This window comes from Tigriopus californicus, chromosome 4 (assembly GCF_007210705.1).
Source record: "Tigriopus californicus strain San Diego chromosome 4, Tcal_SD_v2.1, whole genome shotgun sequence".
NCBI classification, from domain to species: domain Eukaryota; kingdom Metazoa; phylum Arthropoda; class Copepoda; order Harpacticoida; family Harpacticidae; genus Tigriopus; species Tigriopus californicus.
In genome coordinates this window covers 7,013,257-7,033,972 of record NC_081443.1, presented here as the reverse complement: position 1 = coordinate 7,033,972, position 20,716 = coordinate 7,013,257, and the positions used below count along the sequence as shown (strand labels likewise).

Below are 20,716 nucleotides of genomic sequence, written 5' to 3'. Positions count from 1 at the left end.
CTTAGAACATCTTTTAATAATACATATTTATTGATGCACTCTGATTTGCAAATGATTTATGGGGAAAGCGGCTGGCCTATCCTTTAAAATAGTTTCACTCTAAACCAAAGGTCCCATTGCCATATTTTAAACTATTACAAAAATCGGTGAGTGACGTTATGTCACCAAAATTTACAAAATCGTTGCTTTGGTTCTTGGCAACTACTAAAAGTGGAAACATTGCCACATAAGATTACCAATTTGATAAGCAAAAATTGCCTTTTAGGATAATTTTGGCATGTGAAAAAAACGGAAACGGATAACAAAAATTGTCAATTAGAATACAAATCCCTCTTTCCCCATCTACCACCTTCTTCAAAGGCTGAACTCCTTGTGGCATTGTTCTTTAAAATACTCTTCAGATATAAACGTATATTTACAGTAGTCATCACTTCGATTATTGATGCATCACTTCGACTTACCTTGAAGAAATAGATCTTTTCATTTCCAGTCCAAACGAAAGCCCCATCCACCGAGTTGGGGATGCCTTCGAACCCCTTGGCGATCTGTTTTGGATATCCCGAGTCCATAACTTGATTGGTGAAACTCCAGTACTTTGAACCCTTGAAGAAGTAGGTCTTTCCATTCGTCCACGTGAAGGCAGCATCCACATTGGGGGGAAGTCCGTCCCAATCCGAGGAGAGATCTCGAGGGTAGCCATTGGCCACGGACTCATCGGTCAATTTCCAATATTTACCCCCCTTAAACGTGAAGGTATCCCCATTCTTGAGGGTAACAATGGCGTCGAACGAAGCGTCGTTGCAGAGCTCTTCATCGTCGACTCTCCTGGGCTCATCCGACACCTCTGGCACTTCGGGGCGTGTCGAGGAGGGCCTTGAACTGGTGGTCTTTTCACCGTAAAGTTGCTGCAATAGGGGCATCGCAAAATACAATAACCGTTTTTTGTTAATCCCACCAGAATCATCGCACTTAGCGTATTGATGAGGAAGGCTAGCACATTGAAATAGATATAGAAAAGACAGAACAGATCAATCGTTAACAAGTTCTAGATTAGCTACCAGTGTCCAGATTAAAAGCATTTGAAACCGAGAGGTAAGTCAAATGGCAATACTCGGAGCTTAAGAGTTTGAGACAACCGTACTCTATTTTTGGACATATTCTCTTTTGGCGTACCTTACACAAAGATAGCAGTTATGAACCACTCTCAATGCGAGTTTAAAAATTCAAACGTGTAGCGCTAGAGACCGCATAGCCTCAATAATCATTTTCTTTTGTGCGTGAACCTTACCTGGATTCCTTCAATGTCATCCTTCTTCAACTGCACCTCTTTTTCAAAGCCTCGGTAGAATGGCGACATTAAAGCGTTTTTGCTATCACTATGTGACAGACCCAAAGAATGGCCGAATTCGTGAGCGGCAGTTTGAAGCAGATTCGTACCTAGGGGCGTAAAACTTTTTAGCACCGTTTCATGCAAGAGTATATAAAAGCGCATATTTATGACAAAGCTCACCAACAAAGCTGTCTTTGGTCCAGAATTCGGCATCATCAAAATGAGCGTCTCCACCAAAAACGGGGAAGAAGGCATGTGCCAAAGTCCCTCCTTGCCCATCAAAAGGATCCCCATCCCCATGGCGTCCCTCCTCAAAACGAATGTCAATGTGGACCTTCCCTGAATCCCGTGGGACGAACTTGAGATCCGTGAACTCGCTCCAGACCGCCAATGCACGGGCAATTTCAGAATCGACATCAGATTTGGGCATCATCTTCTTCGATGGATAGCTGCTTATCCTATAGGTGATCTCTTTCACTCTCCAACGACTGCCTAGAAATTGAAGGATTGTAGTAAGTTCCATGATAGCTCTACCTCGACAAATTTGGTTTAAAACGAAATTTGCTCAAGCAAAATTAAAGTGGTGTAAAGAGGTACTTTTTGAGATTGGGGAACCAAAAAACAAAATCTTTATTGCGACAGACATTTCAATGATTAGTTTATAGAACTATACAAAATACTTTGAAGCATAACTTTAAGATTTAAAGCATTGTCTTTTTTTTAAATCCCTTTTGCTTTGATTCCTTTGACATTTTATCCTAATGTTGACGAAAATTGAGTGAGCAGTATTCTAGTTATTTAGGTGCAAAATCATCAAATTTGTTTCAAGTTAAATGACTATATTTTTTCTAATTTTATTGCACTATACCTAAGGACCAAAGCAAGAAAGAATAGAGACAAAATAAGAATATCCGTTGATATTCAAAATTATGTTTTATGGTATTGTATGTGCCTTCGTCAACCAAACTTGAATATGCCTGCTAGAGCAAGGGTGGTTCCTTCATTTCAAGAAGTATCCCAGAATATGATTAAAACTTTGCGTACAGCTTTAACCAAGCGTGTCCATGGGATGTGATACGATAAACGTCCTTTACAGGAGGTTAAGTAACTAAAAATGAACAACATTATGAGGTTGTTGGAAAGGAACACAAAACCAGTTTTCGTGAGCAATCATTCGTTACGAGGCAACTCCGGTGACGCTTTCATGAGAACAACCCATGCGCGTCAAGTTCGACTTTACTTTTTAAGAGACCCAAGTAGAATGCAAAAACTCGACGACTGAAAACACTTGATTTTTCTCAATCCGTATGGCAGCTTTCAATCAACAAGAAATACAGAAACATATGACCAACTCTACCAACATACTTGTTAAAGCCCTTGCTTGAGTGTGAAAGAGCCAGTCCTTCTTTCGAGGGGTGAAGATAATCCACGAAATGTTTATTTCACCCCCACTCGTTGGAAGGTTTCTCAGGCAGTTAACCAACCAATATTCCTTGTGGGTTCATTTCAATGTTTCAATGCAATGCGTGTTTACTGATGCCGTTTCCTTTTTTTCCGTTTTTACTTGATTTTGTATCATGTGGCGCCTACCTTGAAGGGCAAATCGTTTGCTCCGACCGTGACTTTTTGAATGCCCCACCATGTCTTTGACGCCACATCTGGGCAGCTTCATCAGCCGGGAGGTTTGAGGATCCATGACACCCGTTTCATTGAGACCTGCGAATCGTTGGAACTCCATGATTGACTCTTTGATCGCATCAGGGTGGATAAGGGCCGCTGATTTCGAAGAGCCTGTCTCGTCCATGTAACCGTATTTCATGAGGTACATCTAAGGGATCCGGGGGTATGTTTTTAAAGGTATGATTGAGAATCTTGCCACTTCGACAGGCTGGTACTTACCATGGCATCGTCAATTGGTTCTCCCACTGGTCGGCCCAAAGTGGACTGATGGGTACATATGATAACAATGACAAAGGACATCCGACATGCCCATTGAGAAGGTCCTCTGGTAGGAGCAAGTCGATCCATTCTGAAAACTGACGTGGCCTTGGTTTCACATAAACATCTTCAGGAGCAGAACGTCAAGTGAACAAGCTTCTCATATGGGGATGATCCTGAAATATAAAGACCATTGAAGAATAAGCACTGCAGGTGAAAATAGTAGAACTTGACAGTCACGAATGTTGTCAAATTACACGTTGCTTGGTGAAAAGATAAAAACAATTTCATATTCAAGCTCACCGAAATCTTTTAAGTCCTAGCTTCAATTATGAATTAAAAGGTTGTTCACATCACAATAGGTCTAGAAGTAGAATGATTTCATTATACCTTCTTCTCCCTTTTATATTTTAAAATGAACGTGTTATCTCTTCCTTGCAAAAAACCACAAAGAATGAACGATATGAATTCATTAAAAGACGTAAAGCCATTCATGACTAGTTAATACAGTTTCTCAAACCTTTTTTTTTCGCGCCGTTATTAATGACAGGCCATTTGTTTTCATGAAGGAATATCCCAGCTCATTTGATTGCAATCATGCCAGTCGTAGATCAGAAAGTTAAATAACGCATCCGAACCCATTTTTGGGCGCTTCAATCCGGCTCCTTCTTTTGTTAAGAGGGATCCTTCAAACAGTTAGCAAAAGTTTTTTGATGATAATTGTGCAAAGGGTGAAAAAAAATGAATAGCAATTCCAGAAGTCTAAGACCTGGCCAAGGTGATTGAAGTTGACAAGAGCCTTCATTCGCGAACCTTTTAATTTCTTTCGGAGGAAAGGTCCGCTGAACTACTTCCAAACAAATAACGGCCATAGCTGAATTCGGATTTTTTATAGCTATTTTAGTTAGCGTCATCAAATTTCCTCATTGTTAAAAATTATACGTTTCTTTTTAATCAATCAAAAATCTAATCAAAGACAATGCAATCAACCAAGACTAGCAAAACCTGATATAAAAGCAACCTTTGTTTATGTAAGAGCCTAATGTCTTCATTATTTCTTAAACTGGAATTGGCTATTGTTGTTAAACTTGCCAGAGGGAAACTTGATTGTCCTGGTGTTACTCCTGAAAGATGTGGGCCGGATTCTTTAGTGATGTTTGCTGATGAATTGAATATTGAAACTGGTTTCCAGTGTGTACAAGTCATTGCTTTCATAGTGGATGAGTCAAAAAAATTCGGAGAAAAGAAAGAAATCCGAAGAACGTGACCATCGTACGTGACGAGGCTCGGCGAGACGTTTCGGGGAGGAAGTTGAACGTAGCATTCGAGAGAACAAGTGCTATGTTTACTTCGTGTTAAATTCAGCCCATAAATGTAGTTGGCTTTTGCTCTGAAATGTCTTAAGAACATTTTGGAGGAAATCTCAATCGTATTAACAAGGATCTAATGGCACTCTGTTCAGGATGGCAGAAATTTAGAGAAACGGGATGCTTTGGTTACCTTTGATAACGCAGTCCAAGTTTTGAGTGGAGCTCCGTGATAGTGCAGGTTTACAAATAACTTGATCCGACATTCCTGCCTTGTCACTCCTTTCTGACGTACTTGAAGTTGAAAATAGCGCCGTTTGTTGAACCAACAGTTTGTACTCGTAATTCATTTTTTCTCTACATTGTTGGGCATGTCAGGCCGTTGCGGGCCTTCGAGACTTGAAAACAAAGATTTTATATTGACATTCCCAAACTCGAGCGCCCTCGTCAGATATATCATGATTGTAAAACCGTTCGGACCGCTCGAATCATGGATGATATCCATTTCACTCTTTTTAGAACAATTGAAGAATGTACAAATAATAGGTTTTCAGTACACTTTCTCAATGATTGGGCGTTAAAAGTATGTCACAAACTAAACTAAGACGTCAAGTCCAATTTTAAAGAAGTACCCGACCGACTCAAGCCAACTTGAGGCTCGGTAACGCGTTTCGGCGAAATCCATTTGAAATGAGAACAGACGGTATTTAATGATTTCAGCCGTAGAGCAGTCAGTATGAATATGTATATAGGAAACCACAGGTGGCTGCCCAACCGAACATGCAAGGTCAGTCACATAGTACTACTGCTGTTGTTCTAATGTCTTAGTGATCCTCCGAGCTCATTCACAAGAAGACGTCTCACAGCCACCTCCCTGGTTTCCTCAGAAACTTGTGGAATCTGGCACGATTCAAGCAAAATGAGCCTTTTTCCATGCACCGCGATGCGATCACAATCACCCTCCAACACGATCACCATAAACCAGTGAAATAATGGAATTGAAAAGCTAGGCAACATGAGAAAAGGTGGATTGGTATGGCGCACTCACTGTTCCTACCTTTAACAATAAAAAGAGAGGCCTCAACACACGACTTGCATGACTGCCTGACGAGAACCAAATGGCGACTGAAGAGCATTCTAGTATACCACGCTACTGAACAACCATTGCTGGGTGCGTTTACATTGGAGACAACAAAGCAGTAGCTTTAATTTCAAACTCTTGGGAAGTAACAAATAGCATTGGTTGTATGGCTTATTCCTTTTAGTTAATTCATTTGTGTAATTTCTTATCAAAATGTAAAGAAAGATCCCATTGCAATCACTCAATTTCAAACGTGAATAATGCAAAAACCTTGACTTCCAGCAGAGAGTGGAATCATAAGCAATTGATTGGAGATCTCCCTTACATTTTTTTTCATATCCAGGACGAGCTCAATGAACTTCACTAAACACAAGACTGGATCTCCGAAAATATGTAACTGTTTTCTTGAGCAGCTTTTGCGGGAACGTTTATTCTCTTTACAAATATAAGCAAGAGGAGTAAACCGTGCATGAATGTGGGAGACCATTTTACCTCCATCAGTCAATACATACGGTGGACATCAGAGAAGTTGGAGTTTCAAAATGTGCACTTATGTGAGAACTCTAGATAGAATGAACCCAAATTGCTTGGATTTAATGCAAGTCAACGAATAAACCTAAAACTTTTTACTAATTTTATGTGTGTCATTTTGAGATCTCAAAGAAATTGCTGGGTCTCAACGCGGCAAATGCTCATCGTTTTAAATAAAATGGAAGGCTACCGAAAACCAAAAGGAATCAATGTAAAGTCATCCCCTTGCCAAATATAAACTTTGAACAACACTCCATCCGCGCATCAGATCAACCAACTGAGGGAGCACCTTGCCCACAAACTCCAACAACGTAAGTTGGTAATGCGACAAGTTACAAGTAACAATTGTAGAGCTCGAATTGTTGATACGATTATTGAACTTGATTTGTACTGAATGGCGACAGATCTCAACGACTGGTATTTATTGCGAACGGTCGTGATCTAGCCTTTTGAAACGAGTGCCATAAGGGCTTCTCATTTTCGAGACATGATGTGAATAATCAATGGCAGGTAGTGACTGCAACCGAAACTTGAGATTAAGATAACAAAAAGACCAATCGTTGGTTGTTAATCTTTGCCACCAAGGGCGTCTTTTCTAGCACGTGTAATGAGTTACGAATGAATTGATGCAAATCAAGGACGTCATAAACGAATTCAAGAGGTTCCATAAGTCAGCAAAAGAAGAAGAAGAATAAACACTACATCCCATTTTTCTCAAGTTGAACATAGTGTGAAAAGGCAACGAAGATGAATTCATCTGAACCGTGATTCGGTTTCAGATCTATGTAAGTTGAAGATGTACGTCTCATCACGACAAATGTGAGCTTGTCTCCATTGGTCGTGATTCAATCCAGCCAGTCTCTGAGTGAAGCCACAGGGTAAGGTGGTTTCATGACCAAATGCTAATACGTAACATTCATTTCTTCTCATGAATATCGGATATGGCTGATAAATAGTTGGAGCATGAAGTTTACATTACAATCCCCATAAACAGAATCGCATTGAGATGTCTGATATTTGACCTACATAGATGAATCGAAAAATAAGATGCTTAAGATCTGGTCGTTTCACTGAAGATACAATGTTTTCAGTTCAATGACACAAGTTAGACCATTCAGTGATATTTCAGCTTCAAAAATTGTTTCGTTCCTTAGCTGCATTTTCTCCCTCAGAGGCAATATGATTACCTTGAGGAGATTCGTATATGCCCTCCAACCCCATTTTAACATTCAAAGTCATCACTCTAAAAATCAATTCATGATGAACTTCCTCCCAAAAACACGTATCATTGTTTCTAGTCAAAGTGATTCAAAACTGCTTTCTGGGAAGGAAGAAAAAAATAATTGTAAACAAATTGAAAGTATTAGGTTCCCAATGGTAAAATCTGATCTGTCGGTGATGGAATCAAAGCGCCATTTGGTCAATATACATAGAAAGCAGAAAAGACCTTAGTTGAGGAAAACAGGAAAAACAAAATCCACAATATTCATGCATCACGTTTTGAAAAAACGGATTTCGGGACCGGGAATACCGAGATATGCCGAAAATGGGTATCTAAACCTGGAATTTTTGGAAAGAGCAAGGGCATTTTGATCTTAAACTTGGACTCAAATTTAATAACTTTGCAAAGTATACGACTCCCAATCATGAAAAGTCAGAACTAGTAACTCGTGGCACCCAATATTCAACACTTTTTGTTTTATTCAACACATTTTTTTTTAACGTTTTAAACCTTCAAACTGGTTGTTTTCAAGTACGCATCCCTTTAAAAATCTTCCACCCATATCAGGCATGTGTTAGATAGTGTTTGCAAAAAGAAACAAATAAAAAAGCATGAATCTGTTAATGTTACAATGGTACATCTACGATGTAAACATCATGACGTGCTCTAATAATTTTCAAGCTCGACTTTAAATGTCTCATTTCCAGTTTTTGATGAGGGAGTTTTTCTATTCCAAAGAGCAGGTCAATGGAACCACCTGTACGGTTACAGTAATCATCAGTATCGTAAGTGATCCTGACCATGTGTTCGAAGCGGCATTCTTTACATCATGCCCCAGGTTACTTATTATTGAGTTCTTTATGGTTCTTATGGTTAGACGAACACTGTTTGTTGATGCTAAGTAAATATTTATTAAGCTTCTCCTTTTCCTCGACCACTAAAGGTTTGATCATTAGTCAAATTATCAAGGTTATTGATTGAAAGGGAAATAAATATGTAATCATAATTTCGTACGCCCCCCTCCCCTTACACAACCATGGAGGCAAGATGAGATCTACTAAAAAGCATTTTTCATTCACAGATACTGTCCTGATTTTATTTTGCTTAAATCCTATTATGAGGGAGAATTATAATCCCTAATTATAAAGGGAGATGGTTGTAGCGCAGTTGTTTAACGCGCGACCGAGCTAAACTCATGGGTTCGATCCCAGGCAAAAACTAACCCTGATAATCCAAAAAAGGTACACAAAAAGGCCGAAAGCGTACCAAAAAGTGAAAATAAAATCAACAAAGAAGACATATTTAGGTATATTCCTCAAAGTAGTACCTATCTGCAAGGCACCTTCTTAAGAAGCCAAGTTTTGCCTCAAATTTGGACAAATTGATATGAACTTGTTTTGAATGGGCAGAATGGGAAAAATACCCTTTAAAGTTTTGACGGACATTCCCAAACACATTTTGGAATTTTCTACCTCAAAAAATCATAGGAAACAACTTTGATTTTATTGCTGTATGGAGTGCTAGCCCACATAAAAAAGAAAAAGAAAAACAATCTTTTATTTATGTGATAATGAACATTGATATTAAGTCTTTGGGAAATTAAATTGACACATAACCGGGGCATTTTGGGGCAAAAAAACGATGAAATTTGGACCCCTAAATCCCAAAAAACGAACGGAAGTTTTCTTTTTCAAAAAGATAAGTTAAATTGGCCTAGAATAAAGAAAGAAAAAAGTTTTTAAGCCCCTTAACTGTCTTAACCTCTTGCTTAGGTGACTACACGATGCCGTGTGCCGATTTCATGTTGAGGTAGCCTTGTTGATGAATTGCGTAGATTGATTACCTGATTTGCTGTCAGTCTTTTGAGCAAAATACAAGAAACCACATCTGATCTTGACCTTTATTATTGGGGCGCTAAAGTGGTGACCCCGGCGTGATCGTTTTTTGAGAGATTGCCAGCCAGCGTTTGTCTCTTTACATGAATTGAAGCAATTTGAACCGCAGAAACTTCTAGAAGTAAAAATGCCACCATATTCATGTATAAAAATGGAAATAAGTAAATGAAACCGGTGATAACACTGCCCAATGGTATTAGAAACTTTAAGAAACCCAAACCGTAACGACAGGGCTCTTCAAGCAACGAATCTCGAAAATTTTAAAGCTATGAAAGGAGGGCTCGCTTGATCAATTTTAAAAAATCATGGTGCATTTTGATACTCAAGGTTGATGCCTCAACGATGCATATTCTATTTTAGAAAGAGCATGCAAATCCGCGCTCTGTTCGTGATTATCTCCAATCTTTTGTGATTCATTCATGACGTTGAATGAATGGAATGAAAAAGTGTAAAGTAATACCACCAATCTAAGGTGGATGGATGGATGTATTCCATGATCCGCTTGAAAGAAGCAAGAGAAAGTCCATTGTACAGTTTTTCAAGTGGTGTGAAACGGATATATTGTAAACAAACGTTTAGCTGTATCAGTGTGTGTTATTCACTTTTTGAATCTTGTTCAATCAATGCTTATAAGAAAACGGATCAATTTAGAAAACGACATAATACAACGACGATACAAGCAACATTTAGAATTCGGTTCTGTCGGATTTCCCAATCAGGACGATAACAAATCTGGAGCTCAGACTCCTAAATGGATGAAAATATTCGCTTCAACCCGGTAGGCTTCTCATCTCTTTTATTCATCATGTTTTTCATTTGTGAACTCGACATGAATGATATTAGTCATTATTTCTAGGGAAAATCCCAAGCGCTCCAAACGCGAAATGCTTTAACTCCTCCTGCAACCTGCAACACTTGCAACACCTGAATCCATCCACATTTAGTTATATAGATCAGGTTCATGAGCTGGCTGTGGATTGTTTTGAGGGGGGCCAACCTTCCCAAGCTTACGGGGAGCTTGTGATGTGGAATAGATGTCCCTTTCATTCACCAACACACGGCCATTGGTTGCAGGGTCCACTTGTACCAAGATATCCTCACAATATTCCGTGGCAGCGGCGCTATTTTTATGCCATTTTAAACTTCGGTCGATGACTGGAGCGCAATATTCATACACGTACTCATATTCGTAGTTGCAATCGCTATTTGATCCTGGCTCATACGCTTCTTCAGGCTCGAGAGAATCTCTTCTGATTGGAAGTGGCGTGTTTGGCATTGATGTTGGTGGCTCTTTGGTCTTTTTAGATGAGATTTTCTTCCATGCCGAATGAATCCACTTGAACATGCCTTTTTCTGAAGAAGAATGCTCAGCCCCCACGGTTTGTGGTTGGGCCTTCATTGATTGAACATGGACTCTTTTGTTGTCCCGATCGAGAGTCTGAAATCAAAAGATACATGAGCGTGTGAGGAGGGAACGTGTCTGGACCTTAGAGAGCCATTCATTAATGCGAGAGAGTAAGAACGTTTGGAAAGTGAACAAAACAGCCGTATATAAGGTGATCATTTGCTATTTCAATTCCAATCATTCACATGAACAAATCTTGTAATGTTGTCTAACATGGTTGAGGTGAAGCAAATAGGGAATTCTGCTGCTGTCAATAGTAAGGGATAAATTCAAGACAGTCTGGTACATGAAATGGATGATCGAACACTAACTTACATGATTTGAGTTCAGACATGAGATGAAACTGATTCTGACTGCAACTTGGCAAACTAATTCTTTATCAAATGAGTTTTAGCTCGAATGAAGTGAGTAGGAACACTCAATTTACACAAAACTAATTGCTACTTTTTATATCCTCTTTTCATAATGTTTTGAACATAATTTTTTATGACATGCGCATAACAAGAAGTAAAGGGCTTTAAGCCTTAATAGCTATACGGAGAAAACGTGGGAATCTGAAAGGTTCCTAATTTTTGTACCAATTCCAAAAAGGAGTTGCCAAGGCTTCTTAACACTATTAGGGCATGCAATCATTCACCTGATTCATCGGTATACAAACGCAAATCAACTAATGATTTTAAACATCCATTAGGGATTGGCAGCATAATAGGAATTTGCACATGGTAAATGCCTCGATTTTTTGCCCGTCTTTGAATTTTTGTCATGCTTAAGTGCTCTTTTATATCAAATTATTTTTTTTGTTCAATGACATTCGATGCATTAAATATGGATGACACACCTTTGCAACGACACAGTGCCCTTTTTGTTGATAAAAATTGAAACTGTACGTACATAAGGATAATGTATCACCATGATCCACGAGATTTAGGCTGAACTGAGGCGTGTCTAAGATCCTTAATTAAAATTGATGTATTTGAAAATACCTGACTGGCTTTAGGCTTAGGCTGGTTATGTTTTAACATAAACTCCACAGCCGCAGCAATTTCATAGACCTGAGATGAAAAGATTCGAATCACTCCAGATCCTCTTGGACACGATTCGCCAAATTGAAGAAAATAATAATCTCCTTCCTTGCGACTTTTTTGACGGGTTCCACTTTTCTTCACCAGAGTTTTCACAATAGAAACACTTTTGGCTGGACAAGAGAAAATAAAGCCTTGTTTGTCCAAACTGAGCAGATATTGACCTGATATTAGAGACAAAACCGTAAACACGTAAAAGATGGACAAAAGAACTAAATTCTAAAGCTTACCTTTGCGTAAGGACCATTTGCTTTCGTATTCTGATCCCTGGAGAGAGATGTCAAAGGCCACCATATTTGTTTTCTCTTGTGAATTTGAACCGGAAGAGTGTTCTTGTTATCATCGGGAACCCTGCTTGACACACTTCGCCTCGGTTTAGGGTTGACCTCAGAGAAGCTTGCTTTATTAAATTACCATAAGTGGCTTCTTTTTCAATTGGCGGACCTGACATTATATTACTAAAAGATTACGCACACACGTAAGTTTGTATGACAAAGGATTCGGGAACGCTTTAAAAATTGGAATGGCCCAGGCTTTTTATTTCCATTACTCAAATCTAATACAAGGGTGTTTTTTTTAGCTGCCACGGTAGGTAGTGTAACTAAACGGACTCAACAAGAGAGGAATGTGGTAATGCTGATCAGCATTTTTGACTTCGAACACAATCTGAAATTGAACGAAAACAAAACGTCAACAAATGGTATCACGTCTTTTTGCCATGACGAACGGCTCTTGTACCTCACAAAATGGAAAGAACGATTCTTGGTTTTTGCCTTGAAAATAAGGAGCCACTTCAAAATGAGCCTTGTAAACGCCGATGGTAAAATCATCCCAGGTCAAGAAAGCAGATGCACGTCCATCATTGTTGGTACTTTGTCTGTAATGCAAATATACATTGAACGCCTGGAATCTAAAGTTGAGAAATATCAACCCTGACTTGAATCAATGTTTAACACACCCTTCGTCACGTGATTGTTTAATGTGCTTCCTTCTAGTATTCGTAAGGAATACGCAAGTGTTGTTGATCCGGTAGCATCTTTCAAGTCAGACTTGGACAAATTTTTAGATAGCATACCAGATCAGCTCTACATTCCAGGACTAGCTCGGTCTGCCAACTCCAATTCGTTGGTTGACCAAATATCATATAAAGATTAAAAGGTAAAAAAATAGATGAATTATAACTTTTCATTTTAATAGTACCGGGGATTACATTCCCGGTAGCGGTTAGAAAAGCCCTTGTAAAACCAAACAAAAAAAAAAATAATAGAGACCGGTCCCAGGTCGTTATAATTGCTCATCTCAATGTTCAACTCGAGCCTACGCCTGTGTCCTCTCAAATTGCAATACATAACAGGGCACAAAATGAATGAGATAGCCCTCATCTGGCAAAGATTGCCACAAAGGGACCACGTCATTCATTCGGTGTAGACGTATCTACTTCACTTTGGGAGAATTACACAATTCTGGCGACCTGAGACCAGATTCATTAAGAAGATTGAGGAAGAGAATGTAATACATTGGCTCAAAATCAAAACTGTTATTGCTCGACCCAAGTGCCCCGGTCCAGATTCCAGACGTTCAAGAAATAAACATTGAGTTGAAAAATCGTCGTGTTTGGCATGACAGATGGCAGAAAAATTACGTGACTTTTGACATGCTCTCTTCCCAAACATAACTAGGAATATCAAACGCACTGCAAATTCACCACGAAAATCAGCCCAATTGCGCTACTTGATACTACTGTTCTTGTACATGCCCAGAAGCCGCATGAATTTAGCTACTATTACGTTTGATGCATTACAGGCTTGATCTGGTTCGAAATGAGTACAGGTCTTCATTTCCTTCCTTTTGAAGGCTTAATAATAACGAGTCCGGCTAAAAGAAACGTTGCTTTATGATCTTTAGACAATATGATATGAAATATCTAGACTCAGACAAAATATGTTGTTTGCACGTCGAGCAGAAAATGAAGAAGTTTGACCGTTCGAATGTGCGACAGAGCTGAAGCGAGCCATTGGGAAGAAATAGGTTGGTGCAACCCTCTCGAATTTTTGCTCGACAGACGAATAAAAAAATGCTTGTGCGAGTCTAATATTAAGTGACAACACAAAAGCAACGGCCGCCATTCTGGTCTACTTCTTGTCATCAAACCAAAAATGAAACAAAAGCTAGAACAATTGTTTTGCTACAATAAGGCTGTCTTTCTCAAGTAGATTAATCGATCGATCCCAAATTACCTGTTGCCCACTACCAACCACTTCCCATCTTGTTGGTTGAGCTTCCACAATGAAATAGGAATATCTCTTCCTGGCACTCCTGCTGAGGTATCCAAAACATGTGATGAAATGGGATCAGGAAACGATTGCCGTGCACCAGACATTATAAGGAGCTGACACAGTCTATCCAGACGAAGGGTAACATTTTTAACCAATATTGAAGTTGCAACAACGCACGATGAAACGAACTTACCTGGAAGGTTTCAAGCACAAATTCGATTGAGAGCGAAGAATGACTCTGGGAAAGAGACGAGGCTAGCCAAATGTATCAAACTGGTTTCTCATTGAGGACAGTGTTCATTCCTAGCATGAAATCCACTTTTGCTGCAGGCAAACGAGAAGAGTAACGATGTCTCGATCATTTCGACCAAGGTATTTGGTATTTATTTGAAGTTTGGTGAATACGAATGCTCTTGTATCGTTGGGTCACTACACTCACTTCTGCGTCTTTAACAAACTTGAAATCGAAGGGACTCGAACGGCGGCCTAACCTAAAACTTCCATAGAGAAGACACTGCAGTAGGGAACAAATGTCATCAGGTAAACCTGTAAAGCTACCAATAGTCCAATGACAAATCTGTCGCAATGGATAACAATAATGATGATAAATATTCACTTTGCCGAGGAGCGCTTTTGAAGCAAAAGTTGATTCAAAATTATGATTAAAAAAATCTTTTAAGTAAAGAAGTCTGCGAATTGAACTCATGACCAATCAAGAACTGGTTCAATAGCAATAATGCATTTCAAATCTCTGACATCATCACTTACATTAGCTACTAAAGGATTGTTTCATTGAAAATGCTACTACTACCATACAAATCATATATTGTTCCACAAAACATTGTACACACAGCACTTAGGATCCAATGTCCAGGACAGGAAATCTCTTCAGATTCAGAGCAAAGGGAAGACGATGACAGAGTACAAGTGAACATTGCCCCAATAAGACACGATTGGGTGACCCCATATCAGTTTAAAATCCGATTGTCTGTGCTGCAGTTTATCAATGAGATTATGTACCGACAAAAGATTGAAGGCTTTGAAGTTGGTGTCATCAATTTCCAAAGGTATCGCCATCGACCGTTCTAAAAAGTTGAAAAGTGGCTAGTTTAAAATTACAAATTGGGCATCATTTTATACGAATTTGAATTCAATTTTTCATATACATAGTATGATCAAGGAATGGTTAAGTTAACACATGCTTTCACTTTTATAAGTATTAGACCTTTGCAAATTGATGCATTTAACTGTTGAGACTGTTGACACCCATAAACGCGTTTACCTCACTCCTACTTATTATCTTATGTAGAAATAAACATCAGGTGATTCTTTACACTCTCGTGGAATAAGCCTCTTGACTCGACCGAACGTTAACAAATTATGCTAGCTGCAAAAAACTCTCGTACACATGGCAAGATAGACGTCAATTTTGAGCCAAAATTAATGTGTGTATTTTATTGGTTTTTGCACCCTTCCTTACCGCTACTGGGAAGGAAATTCCCAGCAGTTCAAGACGAGAACCTTATTTTAATCAAGTTCTATTTTAACATATCATTTGATCGACCAATAAATTTGAGTAGGCGGACCGAGCTAGTCCCTGAATGTAAGGCTGATCTGGAATGCTACTTAAAAATTTGTCCAAGTCTGACTTGAAATATGCTACCGGATCAATAAGGCATATATATTCCTTACAAATGTTAGAGGATAGCAAATTGTAAAATGAAGGAACCCAAGAAAGAAGAGAAGTGGACTCATTGTTCGAAACTAGCCTGGATTCTCAAGGGCTTGAACGTGCTCTCAAAACGTAAATCAAGCTTCTACGGTCAGTAGAGTTGACCCTAAATCTTAGGTCACTAGGACAAAGCTCATGAATGCTTTTGAAAATGTTCAGTATCAGATACCTTTCGTACCTTCTCTGAGTACTGTACAATCCCAACCTTTCTAACCTCTTTCAATACGAGAGCTCTCTCATATCCTCAATGTTCCTAGTGAAACATCTTTGGACCTGCTCGAGCTTTTGTAAACCTGCTGAGCTAATTCATGGATGGCTAATTTNAGAGCTCTCTCATATCCTCAATGTTCCTAGTGAAACATCTTTGGACCTGCTCGAGCTTTTGTAAACCTGCTGAGCTAATTCATGGATGGCTAATTTTACAAAAGGTCGAGAAAGTCCAAAATTGTTTTCGAGTGACTGTCAATAAAAAATACCAATAAAACGTTGAAGGGTTTCATGAATCTATGGTTCTTTAATCTGACTCTAATATGACTAAATAGAGGCTATATTTACATGAATCATTAATCCAGGATAAAGTTTTGTTTATTCGAGAAGAAAGGCGTAAAGTGTTTAAACATTACAAATCTAGTTCCCTCATTGGAACTTTCTCATGCATCATAACGAGTGAAATTAACTTTCAACCCGTTGAAGAGAACGAAAGCTTTTTTCCCCAAATTGTTTTCTTAGTCTTATGTTCAAAGTAGTATTAGGATAAGTTTGTAGAATTTTGGGGTGAGCACTCGCCATATGAACGTGTCTCAGGGTGAACAACCTTCCCCACATGCATTCCATAATGTTAACAAGGTGCAGGACAAAGTTCAGACTCGAAATTTCCTAAGCTTCGCAATTCCTGAACATACGCACTAATCGCATTGAGCGAGACCACTCCCCCTCCATCAATGCTCAGAACTTACTCCAAGTGACAATAGATAAACATTCTGGCCTCTCTGAAGATGGTGCCCACGTTACTGAGTGTTGTAATTGTCGGTCTTGGTTTTCAAATATCAGGTGCCGAAAGGTTAAGTAAAATCCACGTGTCTCCTACGACAGGTTTTTTTGAAGACGAGTTGGGACGAACCAGATTGTTCCGCGGGATCAACTCTGTGGTCAAGAAACATCCTTGGTATGATCCTCAAATGCTTGATCCCAAACGAGTGCAAGAGCTATCAGACTTGGGATTCAATGTGATTCGATTAGGAACAATGTGGACCGGAGTAATGCCTGAAAGCTCCAAGCTTGTCAACCAGACCTACGTTAAAGCCTTGAAGACCATGGCCCATGGGTTTGCTCAATCTGGAATGTACACATTGCTGGATATGCATCAAGACTTACTCTGGAAGGTTCAAGCTCGAGACGACGTCGGAACTTACTGGGGCGTTCCACCTTGGCTCAAACATCTGGTTCAACCTCACGAGAAATTGTTCCCTTGGCCTTTGGAGCAAATTGGAGCTTGGCCTTGCGGATACCTGACTCAAGAAATTAGTCGCGGTTTCCAAAGCATCTACGACAACAAGAACGGAACTGCTCGTTGGTTGTCGGTGTTTTGGAAGCACATGGCATCAATTTTCAAAGCTGACTCTCACATTCTCGGCTATGAACTGATCAATGAACCTTGGGCCGGGGACATTTTCTCCGATCCATCCCTACTTTTGCCAGGCGTGGCGGGGAGAAAGAACTTGGAACCTCTTTATCAACAACTTCACACGGTGATCAGAGAACAAGATGACGAGACCTTGATCTTCTGGGAACCCGTCACGTGGGCTTATACTTTTCCAGGGTCGTCCCACGGATTAAAGGACGTCATTCTTGAAGCCTTCTTCAAAAATATCAAATCCTATGAGTTATCTATGTTGATTCAAGCCTTCTGTGGAACCAAGTCTGACACCAATAATTCCGAATTGTCGAATTTCATACAAAACCTAATGCATTCTGTAACACGCAACGTGACATACCAATTTTCTAAAGGTTTGGGAGCCAAACCTTCAGTATTTGGAACTGGCTTTCAAACAGTTCCAGGTGGACCAGATTATCGAAACCGAACAGTGATGTCTTGGCATTATTATTGCTGGGCCTGGGGATTCAATGGAGGCAATGCAGAACCGTTTGATCCACTCATCAGAGATCTTTGCGACAATTTCTTGGGTCCACTTGAGTTCCAAACTGTTCAAGATCGAACCGAAGAGGTAGGGGGAAGTGGACGAATGTTGACTGAATTCGGCCTTTGCACTCCTGATATCACACAACAACATTCCAAAGGCTTCATCGAATGCAACTTTGTCATCGAATCGGCCGATAAACAATTTGAATCGTGGATCTATTGGGACACGGCGCCGGGAAACCAAGTATTATGGGATGAAAAAGGGCACTTGATCCCTGATCGAGCTGCTGTGTTCTCTCGTCCATACCCGAGGGCTATTGATGGAATTCCGACTCTTTTGAGGTTTGATATCAATACAAAAGTATTTCGATTCGAATTTTGGTCCGAATTGAGATTCGGTGTCTATACCGAGGTCTTCATTCCGCCTTTGCATTATCCGAATGGGAACTACAGAGTGGATCTCAGTCCGCAACTCATTTGGCTCAAGGATTCCAAGAATGTAAATGTTATCAAGATGTCACGAAACCCGACAATTCCACAAGCAAAATCCCCTCAATCGTATTTCGTTGAAATAACTCCTTTCGTTTGATATCAATTAGAAGGGTATTAAAGTGATTTATTTTTTCTTAACAACTTGTTCCATAGCGCCATTCACTTTTTTCCAGTAATTTTATAAATAGTAGTCTAAGGAGAAGACCGAAACTCTTTCAGAAATAAACTTACCAAACTCCATCATTCAGATTGATAAGAGCTTTCTTTCGATTTTCCAACGTTAATCATTCAATAGAAAAAATAATTACAGATTACATATCCGCAAAAAGACACTTTTTCGTTCCAGCTTTTGTGAATAATTTTGGTATAATTCACTTGTTCTTGCAACTTCAACTTCAACAGCAGCTGATAATCTTGGATATGCACTTTCGAAGCCCAATTCCAAGTAATCAAAATGTGAAAAGTGCTTTTGAGATAATAGTCATTGCCAAAATTTGTCTTACGCGCATGCTAAAAAGGTAACCATGTTATTACCCATGTTCATATTGTGGTCCTTGATTGGCCAAAAATAACATTTCTTTCGCAAGATGTGTTTTTCATACGTCTTCAACTTTGTCGACTCGAGTTTCTCGTTATCACAGTCGTCGACAACGGAAATGTGACAAGAATTTAGATGCTCACTCGATCAGTCCATCTTCAAACAAAGAATTATGGCAAGCGTCAAGGTACCGTAAAATTTTCGTTTATCAAAAATAAGTTCATGTAACTGCTCTATTAAATGTATTTGAAACGTCACTAACGTGTACCGTAGGAAAAAAGAGAAACACGACGCTCTTCCGATCTAGCAAAAGTAAGTTCATGTAACTGCTCTATTAAATGGATTTGAAACGTCACTAACGTGTACCGTAGGAAAAAAGAGAAACAGCATTCAAGCTTGTAATAACTTTTGTTGGTTTATTGTGACTCTTGGTCATGTCATACGGTAAAATGTACCAAACTGTATGTATAAATATCATATCCAAAAATCGATTCATTTAGAATTCGCACTCAACTTGGGCTATTTTTATTTTCACTTGGGGACTTGAAAACTCGATTTTGTTTTTTATCAGCTCGTATTTTTCGTATACGCGATTTGCAACATTGAAAACCTTCAGCCGAATGAAAGTCTAGAATAAATCATCCGATTCTTTTAAGACGTGGGCAAAATAATTCAGATCAGCGTACCAGTCAGTGATGTGTATGGGAGTGAATTTCAATGGCAATCGAATCTTGTTACAGGAAAGAGACAACACGTGGCTCCAATTGCCCGTTTGTCCGCTTGAATTCAAAACACGAGAAAAATGCACTCTCCCAACAGACCAATGTCCTTACGCCCATCCACAAGACCATGTCAAGGCTCTACCGTGCGGATACGTGGTGTCTTGTCATGATTTTGTATTCAGCCATGGCTCCAAAAAGCGAGGTTGTGTTAGAAACAATTGCAAATTCTTTCACCCACCCATGCATCTCCGGATAGCGGTGATCAATGCGGGAAAGAACAATAAACGCATCCGCGCCGAGCTATTTCGACAAATACCGGCTCAACCTAGTCTGGGAATAAGATCTTTAGCCCCAGGAGGTATAATGCCAAGCCCACAATGGCCACCACTGGCCAATACAGCTCCCTACTTGTGGCGTAAGTCAAAGACTTCAATAAATTATATTGGGAGAATTATGGCGTCGATATTTTACTTCATTCCAGCTCACCCTGATGTTACCGACCAATTTGCCAAAAGCCAGCCTTTGACCAACAACGTCATGGAGATGGCTTTGACCACCAATAATCTTGGTTTACACTCTGGATATGGCTTGCATGGATATCCGAACCCTTTTCCAACCATTTGGTACCCAGCCCCAAACCTTGTTGACGCTCCAAAATCAACAGGAAGGTCCGATAACTCTGAGCCCAGCGAGTCTTCTCCGATATCTTCTGGTCTTCTCCCCTCACCTCCTCGAAAACGTAATTCTATGAATGAGGTCAATCCAATGGAGACGAAGAGACGTTTCACAACAAATTCTGATGAAGTCCCTCCGGGTTTTGAAGCTCCTTTGGTCTTCTATCAGCCGTGGAGCCCAACTTCGGCGGTGAGCCACGACACTGGGGTTAATAATGCGTTTCTACAATACCAACAGCAACTGGGTTTCGCCCAACAAGCGATGGCTTATCAACAAAGCCTTTTACCCATGGGATATCCATTTAACATCAATAAACAATGAATTACTGCACCATGTCTCAAATCAAATGG

The 20,716-nt window shown here is 39.6% G+C and overlaps 5 protein-coding genes across 6 annotated transcripts; 2 read left to right on the top strand and 3 right to left on the bottom strand.

The window, feature by feature from the left end:
- Positions 1–461: 461 nt before the first annotated feature.
- LOC131879453 (matrix metalloproteinase-14-like) lies at positions 462–5,724 on the bottom strand (the record flags this gene model as incomplete). The annotated part of the gene is given in 6 exon segments (XM_059225781.1): positions 462–905; positions 1,289–1,437; positions 1,511–1,822; positions 2,921–3,158; positions 3,230–3,444; positions 5,633–5,724. Coding segments are annotated over 5 exon segments (1,272 nt in total), but the record flags the coding sequence as incomplete, so codon positions are not given.
- A 4,154-nt stretch (positions 5,725–9,878) lies between these two features.
- Positions 9,879–12,225, bottom strand: LOC131878918 (uncharacterized). The gene is made up of 3 exons (XM_059225070.1): positions 12,022–12,225; positions 11,693–11,955; positions 9,879–10,742 (listed from the first exon to the last, which is right to left on the bottom strand). The coding sequence occupies exons 1-3, from the start codon at positions 12,083–12,085 to the stop codon at positions 10,245–10,247; spliced, it is 825 nt and encodes a 274-aa protein (XP_059081053.1). The 5' UTR covers positions 12,086–12,225; the 3' UTR covers positions 9,879–10,244.
- An 84-nt stretch (positions 12,226–12,309) lies between these two features.
- LOC131878920 (5-hydroxyisourate hydrolase-like) lies at positions 12,310–14,452 on the bottom strand. The gene is made up of 4 exons (XM_059225073.1): positions 14,261–14,452; positions 14,029–14,190; positions 12,530–12,668; positions 12,310–12,457 (listed from the first exon to the last, which is right to left on the bottom strand). The coding sequence occupies exons 2-4, from the start codon at positions 14,169–14,171 to the stop codon at positions 12,368–12,370; spliced, it is 372 nt and encodes a 123-aa protein (XP_059081056.1). The 5' UTR covers positions 14,172–14,190; positions 14,261–14,452; the 3' UTR covers positions 12,310–12,367.
- A 2,101-nt stretch (positions 14,453–16,553) lies between these two features.
- Positions 16,554–18,705, top strand: LOC131878909 (endoglycoceramidase-like). The gene has a single exon (XM_059225057.1). The coding sequence runs from the start codon at positions 16,795–16,797 to the stop codon at positions 18,526–18,528; it is 1,734 nt and encodes a 577-aa protein (XP_059081040.1). The 5' UTR covers positions 16,554–16,794; the 3' UTR covers positions 18,529–18,705.
- A 233-nt stretch (positions 18,706–18,938) lies between these two features.
- On the top strand, positions 18,939–20,696 carry LOC131878915 (uncharacterized). Of its 2 annotated transcripts, XM_059225068.1 has the most exons (3): positions 18,939–19,156; positions 19,710–20,106; positions 20,173–20,696. In XM_059225068.1, exons 1-3 carry the CDS (start codon positions 19,142–19,144, stop codon positions 20,685–20,687), a joined length of 927 nt encoding a protein of 308 aa, XP_059081051.1. In that variant the 5' UTR covers positions 18,939–19,141; the 3' UTR covers positions 20,688–20,696. The 2 variants fall into 2 exon arrangements, with proteins under 2 accessions (XP_059081051.1, XP_059081050.1); XM_059225067.1 differs by lacking the exon at positions 18,939–19,156 and having other exon boundaries at positions 19,302–20,106.
- The last annotated feature ends 20 nt before the right edge of the window (positions 20,697–20,716 follow it).

Coding starts and splice junctions, on each gene's coding strand:
- LOC131878909 (XM_059225057.1), top strand. CDS start 16,795: ATGGTGCCCACGTTACTGAGTGTTGTAATTGTCGGTCTTGGTTTTCAA.
- LOC131878920 (XM_059225073.1), bottom strand. CDS start 14,171: ATGTCTGGTGCACGGCAATCGTTTCCTGATCCCATTTCATCACATGTT. Junction 12,669..14,028: donor TGGTTGGTAGTGGGCAACAG/GTAATTTGGGAT, acceptor TTTGCATTACAG/ACAAAGTACCAACAATGATG. Junction 12,458..12,529: donor CGTTCTTTCCATTTTGTGAG/GTACAAGAGCCG, acceptor GTTCAATTTCAG/ATTGTGTTCGAAGTCAAAAA.
- LOC131878915 (XM_059225067.1), top strand. CDS start 19,665: ATGTGTATGGGAGTGAATTTCAATGGCAATCGAATCTTGTTACAGGAA. Junction 20,107..20,172: donor TACAGCTCCCTACTTGTGGC/GTAAGTCAAAGA, acceptor ACTTCATTCCAG/CTCACCCTGATGTTACCGAC.
- LOC131878918 (XM_059225070.1), bottom strand. CDS start 12,085: ATGGTGGCCTTTGACATCTCTCTCCAGGGATCAGAATACGAAAGCAAA. Junction 11,956..12,021: donor CAAATGGTCCTTACGCAAAG/GTAAGCTTTAGA, acceptor CTCTAATATCAG/GTCAATATCTGCTCAGTTTG. Junction 10,743..11,692: donor CTAAGCCTAAAGCCAGTCAG/GTATTTTCAAAT, acceptor TTTTGATTTCAG/ACTCTCGATCGGGACAACAA.